The sequence below is a fragment of the Pangasianodon hypophthalmus genome, chromosome 21 (assembly GCF_027358585.1).
Source record: "Pangasianodon hypophthalmus isolate fPanHyp1 chromosome 21, fPanHyp1.pri, whole genome shotgun sequence".
Classification (NCBI taxonomy): domain Eukaryota; kingdom Metazoa; phylum Chordata; class Actinopteri; order Siluriformes; family Pangasiidae; genus Pangasianodon; species Pangasianodon hypophthalmus.
Genome location: NC_069730.1, coordinates 420,729 through 433,228, shown reverse-complemented (window position 1 = coordinate 433,228; position 12,500 = coordinate 420,729). Strand labels below are relative to the sequence as shown.

General features: G+C 43.3%; 1 protein-coding gene across 1 annotated transcript in view; it reads right to left on the bottom strand.

Annotated features, from left to right (window-relative positions):
- Nucleotides 1-12,500, bottom strand: part of me1 (malic enzyme 1, NADP(+)-dependent, cytosolic) — a 48,687-nt gene that overhangs the window by 892 nt on the left and 35,295 nt on the right. Inside the window, exons 6-13 of the mRNA XM_034297778.2 lie at nt 7,499-7,602; nt 3,462-3,571; nt 3,214-3,311; nt 2,869-2,982; nt 2,645-2,750; nt 1,570-1,712; nt 985-1,158; nt 1-63 (exon numbers count right to left, since the gene is read on the bottom strand). The exon at nt 1-63 is cut by the window's left edge and continues 36 nt beyond it. Coding sequence (XP_034153669.1) covers nt 1-63; nt 985-1,158; nt 1,570-1,712; nt 2,645-2,750; nt 2,869-2,982; nt 3,214-3,311; nt 3,462-3,571; nt 7,499-7,602 — 912 coding nt within the window. The remainder of the gene's footprint in view (nt 64-984; nt 1,159-1,569; nt 1,713-2,644; nt 2,751-2,868; nt 2,983-3,213; nt 3,312-3,461; nt 3,572-7,498; nt 7,603-12,500) is intronic.

Below are 12,500 nucleotides of genomic sequence, written 5' to 3'. Positions count from 1 at the left end.
GGTGAGAGGAGGATAAAGTCTTCCTTCAGCGAGGTCCTTCTCCGTCACCAGCTCAGCAAGCGTCTGAAACATTTAAACACGCTCAGCCAAAAGTTTTTGCACCCCTTGAATTTCTAATGCAGCATGGGGCGTGAGATACATACATGGGTACATTTTTGTTAATGCATTTATTTTGCAATATAAATGAATATTTAATAGAAATAAACAAAAAGCACAAGAACACGCAGTGTAGCTTTGTGTAAATGTTCCTCTTCAGGTTCTTGCTCGCTTCTGCGAATAAATCTTTATAAAATGAAGTGGCTCATTTTACATAATATTTCATTTATATGGGAGTCAGATATGAATTATAATATATTAATATAATGATATGAAATAATGGTACAGTCTGAAATTACAGAAGATCAAAGAGGACTTCCTGTATTACTGTCTTAGTCCCATTATCTCAACTTCTTTTCCAATCAATCAATCAATAAGTTAATTAATTAGTTCATTAACTAAATTAGTTAATGAAACTATTGCGTTAAAAAAAGATTTTATATAATCAATGTTATAATTGCCCAATAATTAAGAACAATAAGGCAACAGCTGTTATATTTATAAACTATAATAAAAATCCGTTTTATTTTTTCCGAATGTTTCAGCCAGCAGTTCCTTTTTTCTGGAATGATCTATAGTCTATGATGTCGAGACAACATTAGCCTTACATGATGCTAAATCAGTGTGAGCTTAAGAAATGACTTTTACTTGTGAGATCATAAAATAACAGGACGGAATAAATGAACAGCGATAAGTGACAGTCTGTGTGTACAGTTACTTTCTCACCACAGAGTATTATTAGAGATTATTATGTATTATAATGTATTATATTTCATTGAGTTTTATAGAAACACACTGATGGAGAGAAATGAGAGACAGATAGGAGCAGTGTGTGTGTGTGTGTGTGTGTGTGTGTGTGTGTGAGAGAGAGAGACACGTGTGTATCACCTCGGCTGTGATGAGGAAGATCTGGTCAGGGATGTGAGACATGCTGCACGCTATCACTCCGAGAGCCACGCCCGGGAACACGTACGAGTTGTTACCCTGACCCGGGAAAAAAGTCCGTCCATCAGCCAGGGTCACGGGGGCGAACGGGCTCCCGCTGGCAAATATGCCCCGCCCCTAAAACACACACACACACACACACACATCAATTTAACTGATTTAATTAATTGGCCCTTTTATAATATAACAGCAGTGTAATCAAGCAGACAGTCATTAATGAAAAGGAAATAAAAGTTTTAACTGTAAAAATGTAAAGAAAAGACACACCGCATAAATAATAAGTTTAATTCAAATTTTAAACACACATGAAAGGCACTAGACAATCTGTAAAAATGTGAAATATGTAAATAAATAATGTATTGTTTTAAGATTCATCTTTTATAATGTATTAGATTTATATATTTTTTTACAGTATTAATATTAATTTATAATTAATAATAATTTATAAGTGATTGTGATTAAATTACAACTACACAATGTTACTGTGTTAAACACACACACACACACACACACACACTGCAGTGTTACCTGTGTGAGTGTGTAACACTGCTCGGCCGTACACTCCGCTTTACTAGTCGGGTTACTCAGAGCGAAGATGATCGGCCTCTCGTTAAAGGCAGCCATGTTTTTAATGATGCTCTCTGTAAAGGCTGCGGCTATGGCCGCCACCCCTAACAACCAGGACAGGAAGTGATGTCACGTTCACACAGTCAATTCACAGCAACAATACAACTGAATATTTCGTTTGTTCGTCTGTTTGTTTGTTTGTTCGTTTAAACTAATTGCATTAGTTAGTTGTGTGCTTATAAAAAGACCATTTTCTCATAGAAGTGTGTTAATTAAATTACTTTGAAATGTGTTGCTTACAATATCGTAAAAATATTTGTATGTAATATATGTAATTTATATTGTACACAGTGCACAAAAATATAATAATAAAATTACCCTATATTACTGACTTTCAGTATTATTTTACTATTATTATTTATCAATTAGTTTTATTGCCATTGATCTGTCTGCCTGTAAAAACATGTTTCCACATCATCATTATGAGTGATTAATTGTAGACTGACGGTAAAAATGGCAATTATATCCATTTTAAATCAAATCCACAGCACAACAGCGTGCGACAAGTCAAAGGGTCCGAATACTTTCCGAATCCACTGGATCTGTTGTATAATTATAATAATGCTATAAACTGCATCTTATATCTCCTTTACACGCTCAGCACCAGAGGAACTGTTACGTTTTTCACGCTGATATTTTACTGTATTACTGCACTTTATTATCTCTGACCTTCATTACAGGTGGGTTATGATGCATAAATAAGTGAAATTAATCAAAATTCTAGCAGCTTCACTACATGAAATCATTTTAAAATCGAGTTTTAACTGGTTTAAAGCAGGAATCTGTACAAACTCCGAAAGCTGTCAGAGGGCAGGTGATCATTTCATTACTTCTGATAATCCGAGAGCAAAACATTAAATCTCTTGTTGCTATAAATTACTTTTTGACCTGCAAACATTTTTTTTTCAACTACATGTATACCCTACTGTTCCAGCCCTCTATATAAAATAAAAAGAATGATGTGTGACATCACTACCGATGATAGCAGTGGGCTTCAGCTCCTTAACAACGTCCTCTAAACTTTTCATCTGAGTGTGTTCATGAGCAAATCTCTGCTTCTCTGGAGTCAAATGATCTCGACCCTGAGACAGAAAACACACACACACACACACACACACACACACACACAGTTCCTCAGCTCATTGTCATTAGTGAAGAATTTGATCATATATTAAAGTACAGATCATTAACACATTTCACCTTAACGATGAGACCCTTTGAGTCGACCATCCAAATCTTCCTCACACACTTGTCCTGTGGAAGCCCTTCTTTCTCCATGGCCATGACGATGAGCTCAGCGATGCCCATCGCAGCCTGAACACACACACACACACACACACACACACATTTTTATAAAACACTGCTTATACTTATAACAGAAATAAAGAGATTTTATTCTTATAAATAACATGAGCAAAGACTCGTCCTTGTGATCTTTATAAATAAGAAAATCCACCAGAGAGTTAAAGATGTTACAGGTTACTGATACAGGTCTGTTTCCCTGAACTTCAGCAATCAGAAGGAGAACACAATCAGCACACTGACCTCCCCCGCACCCTGGAACACAATGGTATGATCCGACATCCTGTTCTTAGTAATGCGAAGTGCAGCGAGAAGTCCAGCTACTGCGACTGCTGCTGTACCTGCACCGAGACACACACGTGCGCGTGTCAGTGACAGTGTGTGTAAAAGTGTGTGTGTGTGTGTGTGTGTGTGTGTGTGTGTGAGAGAGAGAAAGAGAGAGAGAGAAAGAGAGAGTGTGTGTGTGTGTGTGTGTGTGTGTATTCCAGTACCTTGTATATCATCATTAAAAGTGAGATATTGGTTGCGGTATTTGTGCAGAAGACGGAAAGCGTTGACGTTTGCGAAATCCTCAAACTGGATCAGACAGTTCATCCCGTACCTGCACACACACACACACACACACACACACACACAAATCTGATAAATCAACACTAACTAAAATGAAAAGCACCCTACATATAACTTTCAGTGTTATATTTGTCCATCCTGCAGGGGGCGCCTTCTAATAAACACACACACACACACACACACACACACAAGATAAAATAAAGGATGATGTGAAAATATGAATAGGTAAAATAAGAAAATAAGAAGAAATAATGAATAGACAAGAAAAAAAATCAAATAATTTTAAAAAACAAATAGAAAAATAGAGGAAGAACTTTTAATTAAATAGAAAATAAAAGAGTTAAATCATTTACAGCTTTAGTAAATGTAGTAAACAGTAGATTTCAGATGTAAACTTTAAATATATCATCTTTAAATATGTTTGTGGGGATGAGAGAGAGAGAGAGAGAGAGAGAGAGAGAGAGAGAGAGAGAGAGAGAGAGAGAGAGAGGCCCTGAGCCACCAGGGGGCGCCGAGACAGTGCAGCAGTTTTAATAATAAAATGTCTAAAATGTCTCTTAGGTTCAGACACAGCCCTGATCTCCAACACTGATCTCGGGAAGAGTATTTTACACACACACACACACACACACACACACACACACACACACACACACACACACACTGAAGGAAATAACACATTCACTCAGCAGAAGAGTGTTTAATACAGTGTCTGAGCTCTCATGCTGGATTTCTTACACAAATAAAACCTCAGGAGGCATCACAGTCCATATATGGAAATATGGGCATGTCTAAGGCTATATATGGAAATAAGAACAGCTTTGAGTGGGTGTGTCTCCACCCTGACACGCCCACTTGTCTCCACCCAGACACGCCCATCCGTCTCCACCCAGACACGCCCATCCGTCTCCACCCAGACACGCCCATCCGTCTCCACCCTGACACGCCCATCCGTCTCCACCCTGACACGCCCATCCGTCACCACCCTGACACGCCCACTCGTCTCCACCCAGACACGCCCACTCGTCTCCACCCAGACACGCCCATCCGTCTCCACCCAGACACGCCCATCCGTCTCCACCCAGACACGCCCACTCGTCTCTACCCAGACACGCCCACTCGTCTCTACCCAGACACGCCCATCCATCTCCACCCAGACACGCCCATCCGTCTCCACCCAGACACGCCCACTCGTCTCTACCCAGACACGCCCATCCGTCTCCACCCAGACACGCCCACTCGTCTCTACCCAGACACGCCCATCCATCTCCACCCAGACACGCCCATCCGTCTCCACCCAGACACGCCCACTCGTCTCTACCCAGACACGCCCATCCGTCTCCACCCAGACACGCCCACTCGTCTCTACCCAGACACGCCCATCCATCTCCACCCAGACACGCCCATCCGTCTCCACCCAGACACGCCCATCCGTCTCTACCCAGACACGCCCATCCGTCTCTACCCAGACACGCCCATCCGTCTCCACTCAGACACGCCCACTTGTCTCCACCCAGACACGCCCATCCGTCTCCATCCTGACACGCCCACTCGTCTCCACCCTGACACGCTCATCCGTCTCCATCCTGACACGCCCATCCATCTCCACCCAGACACGCCCATCCATCTCCACCCAGACACGCCCACTCGTCTCTACCCAGACACGCCCACTCGTCTCTACCCAGACACGCCCATCCATCTCCACCCAGACACGCCCATCCGTCTCCACCCAGACACGCCCACTCGTCTCTACCCAGACACGCCCATCCGTCTCCACCCAGACACGCCCACTCGTCTCTACCCAGACACGCCCATCCATCTCCACCCAGACACGCCCATCCGTCTCCACCCAGACACGCCCACTCGTCTCTACCCAGACACGCCCATCCGTCTCCACCCAGACACGCCCACTCGTCTCTACCCAGACACGCCCATCCATCTCCACCCAGACACGCCCATCCGTCTCCACCCAGACACGCCCATCCGTCTCTACCCAGACACGCCCATCCGTCTCTACCCAGACACGCCCATCCGTCTCCACTCAGACACGCCCACTTGTCTCCACCCAGACACGCCCATCCGTCTCCATCCTGACACGCCCACTCGTCTCCACCCTGACACGCCCAATAATTATTAGTATCATTAAACCACATTCACCACTCGACCTACACGAGGGAGAAAATCAGACGTCTGATCTCTGTCCAAACACAGCTGTACAATCCAGACACTGAACTTACACACACACACACACACACACACGTTTCTATGTATAGTTCCTCAGATGTTCTTGCAAACACACAGACACAGATTTAGTCCATGACACACCTGTGCAAAGAGAAAACGTCTCACCACGAATTCTTAACATAAAGGATCTAAGCGTGTGTGTGTGTGTGTGTGTGTGTGTGTGTGTGTGTGTGTGTGTGTGTGTGTGTCTGTGTTTGTGTGTTTTATTAGTTTTAGTCCACGATTTCAGCTGCACCCAGAGGGAAGAATCTTTCAGCGAACTTTATTTCCTATATCCGTCTGTTATTAATGAGCGTAATGCAGCGTGTATCTGAACACAGTGAATTTTAAAGGGACAGTTTGAAAGGTAGCTAACACACTTCCTGCTATCTGCACGTCCAATAATCACACACTTGTGCTGAGTTTTTATAAATAATCCCGAGCAGGACAGGAAATCACACACACTGAGTTCTGACTGCATCAGTATGATGATATTCTGCGGTTTTAAGTCTCTCATCTCATGCTTTAAAAATGTGAAGTTACGTTTTATTAAAAATCACAACACTGTAATCACTCATCGGCGTAATACACCAAACCCCTAATCATTTTATTTTCCGCCGATTCGGCTCTTTCGGGGAAAAACGCAGCCGTTCTTTATCATTTCGTATCAAACCCAGTTATTATGGAGCCGTGGCTTCTGTTCTGGAGGGCAATCAGACGCTGAGGTTTCAGAGAAGGACATTGACACACACACACACACACACACACACACACACACACGCACTTCCACAAATTTAGAGGCTACATTCCTGCAACGCAACAGCTCAACTATGCACATACAACATCCATTACTGTGATAATACAGAGAGAGAAAGAGAGAGAGAGAGAGAGAGAGAGACAAAGCGTGACAGGGAGAGACAGAAGCAGCGAGAGACAGACAGAGTCACTGAATGGAAATAGTTCAGTAGATTATTTATATTAGCTTTTGGTTCAAGATATTTCACTGAAACACTGCTGCACTCAGGTCGCAACTTCACACCTCACTCCCATAACACACACTCGCTCCCATAACACACACTCACTCCCATATCACACACTCACTCCCACACTCCACAACTCACTCCCATAACACACACTCACTCCCACGCCCCACAACACACTCCCATAACACACACTCACTCCCACACTCCACAACTCACTCCCATAACACACACTCACTCCCATAACACACACTCACTCCCACACCCCACAACTCACTCCCATATCACACACTCACTCCCACGCCCCACAACACACTCCCATAACACACACTCACTCCCATAACACACACTCACTCCCATAACACACACTCACTCCCACGCCCCACAACACACTCCCATAACACACACTCACTCCCACACTCCACAACTCACTCCCATAACACACACTCACTCCCATAACACACACTCACTCCCACGCCCCACAACACACTCCCATAACACACACTCACTCCCACACTCCACAACTCACTCCCATAACACACACTCACTCCCATAACACACACTCACTCCCACACCCCACAACTCACTCCCATATCACACACTCACTCCCACACCCCACAACACACTCTCATAACACACACTCACTCCCATAACACACACTCACTCCCATAACACACACTCACACTAGCGGACACACTTTATTCGGTCTAGTGATCAGGTGATTAAATCCAGATTAGCTCGTGTTCTCTTTGTACCTGTCAGTTACAGCCTTCATAAACTCATCCAGTAGTTCATCATAAGCCTCGCCTCGAACACGCTTGTGTCTCAGTCCGATGTACAGCGGATCCTTCAGGAGCGCCTGAAAACACACACACACACACACACACACACACACAGATTATTAATGTTATGAATTATTGGTAAATGGATCGAGGTCTCAGAGCCGTGATCTTGGACAGGAACTGAATACGATTTGTGATCAAATCAACTCGGCTACTGTTCTAGACGAGGACGCTTCAGACTGGAGATCTTTCCAACACCAGCTCTGATCTCTCCTGGACTGAGTGTAGACCAGAATGGATCTTCTTGAGTTTATGATTAAACTAAAATTTAACTAAAATTCTTATAATTCTTATAATATAGTGCAAGACTGTTAAATTCTTCTAGACCAGGGTTACTGATTTTTATTAGTCTAATCAGCACTTCTGATAAAAACTCAGACTGAGGATCATGAGCAAGATTTTTTTCTGGATTTTGCTCCATTTTCTCCTCACTCTGTTCTTGGCCAATTCCCACGCACTAGCTAACTCTGCCTTATCACGTGACAGCTACCAACAATTGAACGGTGAAGGCTAACACATGCTTCCTCTGAGACATGTCACGTATCACGTTCTGGACCAGAGGACTGCTGACTTATCATGAAGAAGATTTAGTAATAATCTAGATTGGGATTGTTGAGCATGTCCGAGTGGTGATCAAGGCTGCAGTAAGAACTGATCATGTGACTAGTGATCTGTTTAGACCTGCCAGAGGGCATCCTCCCACGCTGTCCAACTCATTTCCTGTTTTTGTGCACACCTGTCTTGTGTTCCTCTTGATTAGTTCCTCTGTATAAGTTAGTGTGTGTTGCTGGGAGCAGTCTGTATAGCTGTTGTCTTCTCCTTGCCGTATCCTTGTCTTGCTCTCAGGTCTCGTTTTGTTTGTGTTATGATTCTGGTCCTGTCTTTGTTAATTTCTTAGTATTTTGTTTAATAAATATTTCCTGCACTTCAGAATCATTACATTAGTGAGTTGAGAGAGGCAGTGATGCTTTCGAATAACAGGAATTACCTAGGGGCAGTTTAATGTAGCCAGTCCATCTACCTGCATGTTTTTGGCCAGTGGGAGGAAACTGGAGAACCCGGAGGAACCCCACGCTGACACAGGGAGAACATGTGGAACTCAGCACAGACAGTAACGCGAGCTCAGGATCGAACCCTGGACCTATGAGACAGCAACGCTACCCACTGTGCCACGGCGCCGCCCTGCTGTCGCTGTCCTCCACTAAAACCTCTCTTTAAATAAAATCGACAGTTATTATTATGCTAGGCTTCATCTCATTCTGCATCCATCTTTCTCTTTTTACACTACATGCATCTGGATATTTTTATTTCTTGTCAAAAGCAGCTTCTTTCTGCCAGTAACATCAGCCCAGGAACAAGTTAAGCAGTGCTTTAAAAAGCACACCCTGATGTCTGATGGTTTTCTTTGGAAATGTCATTATTTTTGTCGGCGTCTGCTGTAGTTACAGAACCAGGATACGCTAATCTGTTAGAAAAGCACGCTGCTATTCATAACATAACGTAATATCAGTCTCAGTGCTGCAGATGATCTCCACTCCAACCAAAACTGATATCATCTGCTCATTTTCATCACCACATCAATCAGATAAGGTCACATTCTTCAGGCAATGAAGTTCTGATTTAATGAAGTATGATTTAAAAGGAAAATTATAGTGATATGTTTAAAACAGACTGAATGTGAATAAAAATTTGCCTGGTGAAGAAGTAGAATATTGTTCTCTTCAATCTGAAGGCACTAAAAGAATCTGTTTCTGGTCTTTGCACCACATTCATGTCAATGAACTTCAACCTCGTGACCTCATAAACACTAGACGCTTGAGCTGAAAAATAGAAAGAAGAAGGCGGGGAAAAGAAGAGAAACTAGAAAACATTAAGAATTAAATATTAAACACCAGACTTCTTAAAGTCACCAGTCACTCAGTCGAAAGAAAACAACCAAGCTAGGTTAATTTACATCACCATGAGTGTTTTTCTCCTTCAAGCAAATAAAACAAAAATTGGACATTATAACGTTTTGTAGCAGCGTAGTTCATTTAGAGTAGTATAATCATCTAAAACAGCATGGTGGAGTTCAGGACTTCAGCACTTCAGCTTCAACCTGAAAGAGCTGCAAAAACTGCAGACGCTTTTGTTGCAAAATAAAAGAACAGAATAAAGAAAAGAAAGTCAGGCCACTGGGTTCCTCAGAGAGAGAGAGAGAGAGAGAGAGAGAGAGAGAGAGAGAGAGAGAGAGAGAAATGAACTGGCTGAAATGAGTAATGAGGTCATGAGATACAATCTCTTTCTTTCTTTTACAGATTAAGCCTGGTTATTGTGTGTGTATGTGTGTGTGTGTGTGTGTGTGTGTGTGTGTGTGTGTGTGTGTTTTCTTTCAGGTGAGACTCAGCTCCTGCATCAACATACAGCAAGATGGAAAGCGACACAGAGAGACAGAAAGAGACAGAGAGACAGAAAGAGACAGAGAGACAGAAAGAGACAGAGAGACACAGAGAGAGACAGAGAGAGACAGAGAGAGAGACAGAGAGAGACAGAGAGAGAGACAGAGAGAGAGAGAGAGAGACAGAGAGAGAGAGAGAGAGACAGAGAGAGAGAGAGAGAGACAGAGAGAGAGACAGAGAGACAGAAAGAGACAGAGAGACAGAAAGAGACAGAGAGAGAGAGAGAGACAGAGAGAGAGACAGAGAGACAGAAAGAGACAGAGAGACTTGTGAGGATTTTGTGCTTTATGCCAGCCACAAACCACACAGACACTGCATTGTGTGAGATGACATCACCACACCTTCTTGTGTGTGTGTGTGTGTGTGTGTGTGAGAGAGAGAGAGAGAGAGAGTCTGTGTGTGTGTGAAAGTGTGTGTGTGTGTGTGTGAGAGAGAGAGAGAGAGAGAGAGAGAGAACAGACCCTGTTTAGATACACATACAAACAGTGACAGGAATTGTTTAGAACAGCAGAAGGAGAGCCAGTAGACGGTGTTTACACGACATTCACACACACACACACACACACACACACACACACACATATATATGGCCTGATGGACTGCATATATTTACACAAAGTCATCATCCATCAGTGTGTTTGACAAAGTGACACTTATCAGTTAATAGGACACACAACAACAGGAACAGCACTGCATTGTGGGAAACTGTCCCGTCCCCACTCAGCCTGTCCCCGTTAACCCACCACACTCTGGCCCTGTGTGTGCTTCACTTTCCTTATCTGCTCACAGCTTCCTGTCCTCATCAACTCATTCTGTCCTGTGATTGGTCTGTGTCCTGATCGTGTTCCTGATCACACCGTCAGTGTAGAGAACTGCTGGTCTCCAACAGGTGCAGAGCCATCAGCACCGTCAGTGTAGAGCACAGGTCCTCAACCTCTCTCTCTCTCTCTCTCTCTCTCTCATTCTGTCCCTCTCTCTCTCTCTCTCTCTCATTCTGTCCCTCTCTCTCTCTCTCTCTCTCTCTCTCTCTCTCTCATTCTGTCCCTCTCTCTCTCTCTCTCTCTCTCATTCTGTCCCTCTCTCTCTCTCTCTCTCTCTCGTTCTGTTTATCACTCTCTCTCTCTCTCTCATTCTCTCTCTCTCTCTCTCGTTCTGTTTATCTCTCTCTCTCTCTCTCTCTCTCATTCTGTTTATCACTCTCTCTCTCTCTCTCTCTCTCTCTCTCTCTCCACACTGTTCACACTTTTCCCTCAGGCATCTTATTCTGCATGAAACGGCAGCAGATTTAATCCTCTAATAACACACCTTTCATTATTCAGCTACCCTGAACCACACACACACACACACACACACACACACACACACACCCATCATCAGGTCTGTCATCTGCTGAAAATATGCTGAAATTTGTAGAATGTAATGTCCTCAGGCTGCACTGATTTGTCCGGGACGTTCCACAGTAACACAGCGGGTTGTGTGTGTGTGTGTGTGTGTGTGTGTGTGTGTGTGTAAGTTTGGTCTGTTGTTCTCTGCTTTACTGAGATTCCTGTGTTTTTTCACCACCATAAAAACACTAACAAACAGGAATACTGTAAATATTATAAATAAGCTAATATGGAAATGATACGTTTATGACTGTTTATGCTGGAATGATGACCAGTAGGGGGCAGAAATGAGCAGGTTAAAAAGGCAATAAACTAAACATTAACTCTATAGCTCCCCCTTTAACCCTACACATCTGAACATCACACAGAAAAACGCTAGATAAAAAATAAATTGTGTATCGACGTATCGAGTTATTTAGCTGTTACTAAAGTCACTTACGCTATTAAGAACGTTAACAGAGCAGCAGTCCGGGGTCACGACCCCACATGGATTCGCTCGATTTACAGCTAGGGTTGCGAGAGAAACTCCTCCTTTGTTTCATTAATTTATTTCACAAATTAATATTAGAAATATCGAACATCATGTCTGTCAATATTTTTAGTGTTACTTGGAGTCACATTTCTGACGACTCACATTTAATTTAATATCATACACGTCATTTTATTTTCACTATCCTGCGTGTCTGAAACTACCGTCGTGTCTCATATCACATGCGTATGTTCTATTCCACACTGTCACTGAGCGCTCACACTAACCGGATCTTATTACAGCTCCTGTTGGAATTAAAAACCCATCAAGTCACTTTCAAACTTACTGAAGCTCTGTTCTGCGTACAGACCTTCTGGAATACTTTAAAATGTAAGGTCGGAGTTTTCGATTCGAGACGCAGCTCATGACAACAATCACGATGATGGTGGAAAGTTTCGGGAGAGACAGAGCTCGTCAGATAAACATCGCCGTGCACGAAATCGCTAAACACTTTACAGTTCGATGCACAGGGACGTTCTGGCTCTGACGTGCCATCTAATGAACGGAGCTTTAAATCCTCCAGATGTACCTGCACGCACGCAGCAAGCGGCTGAACAAAGTCG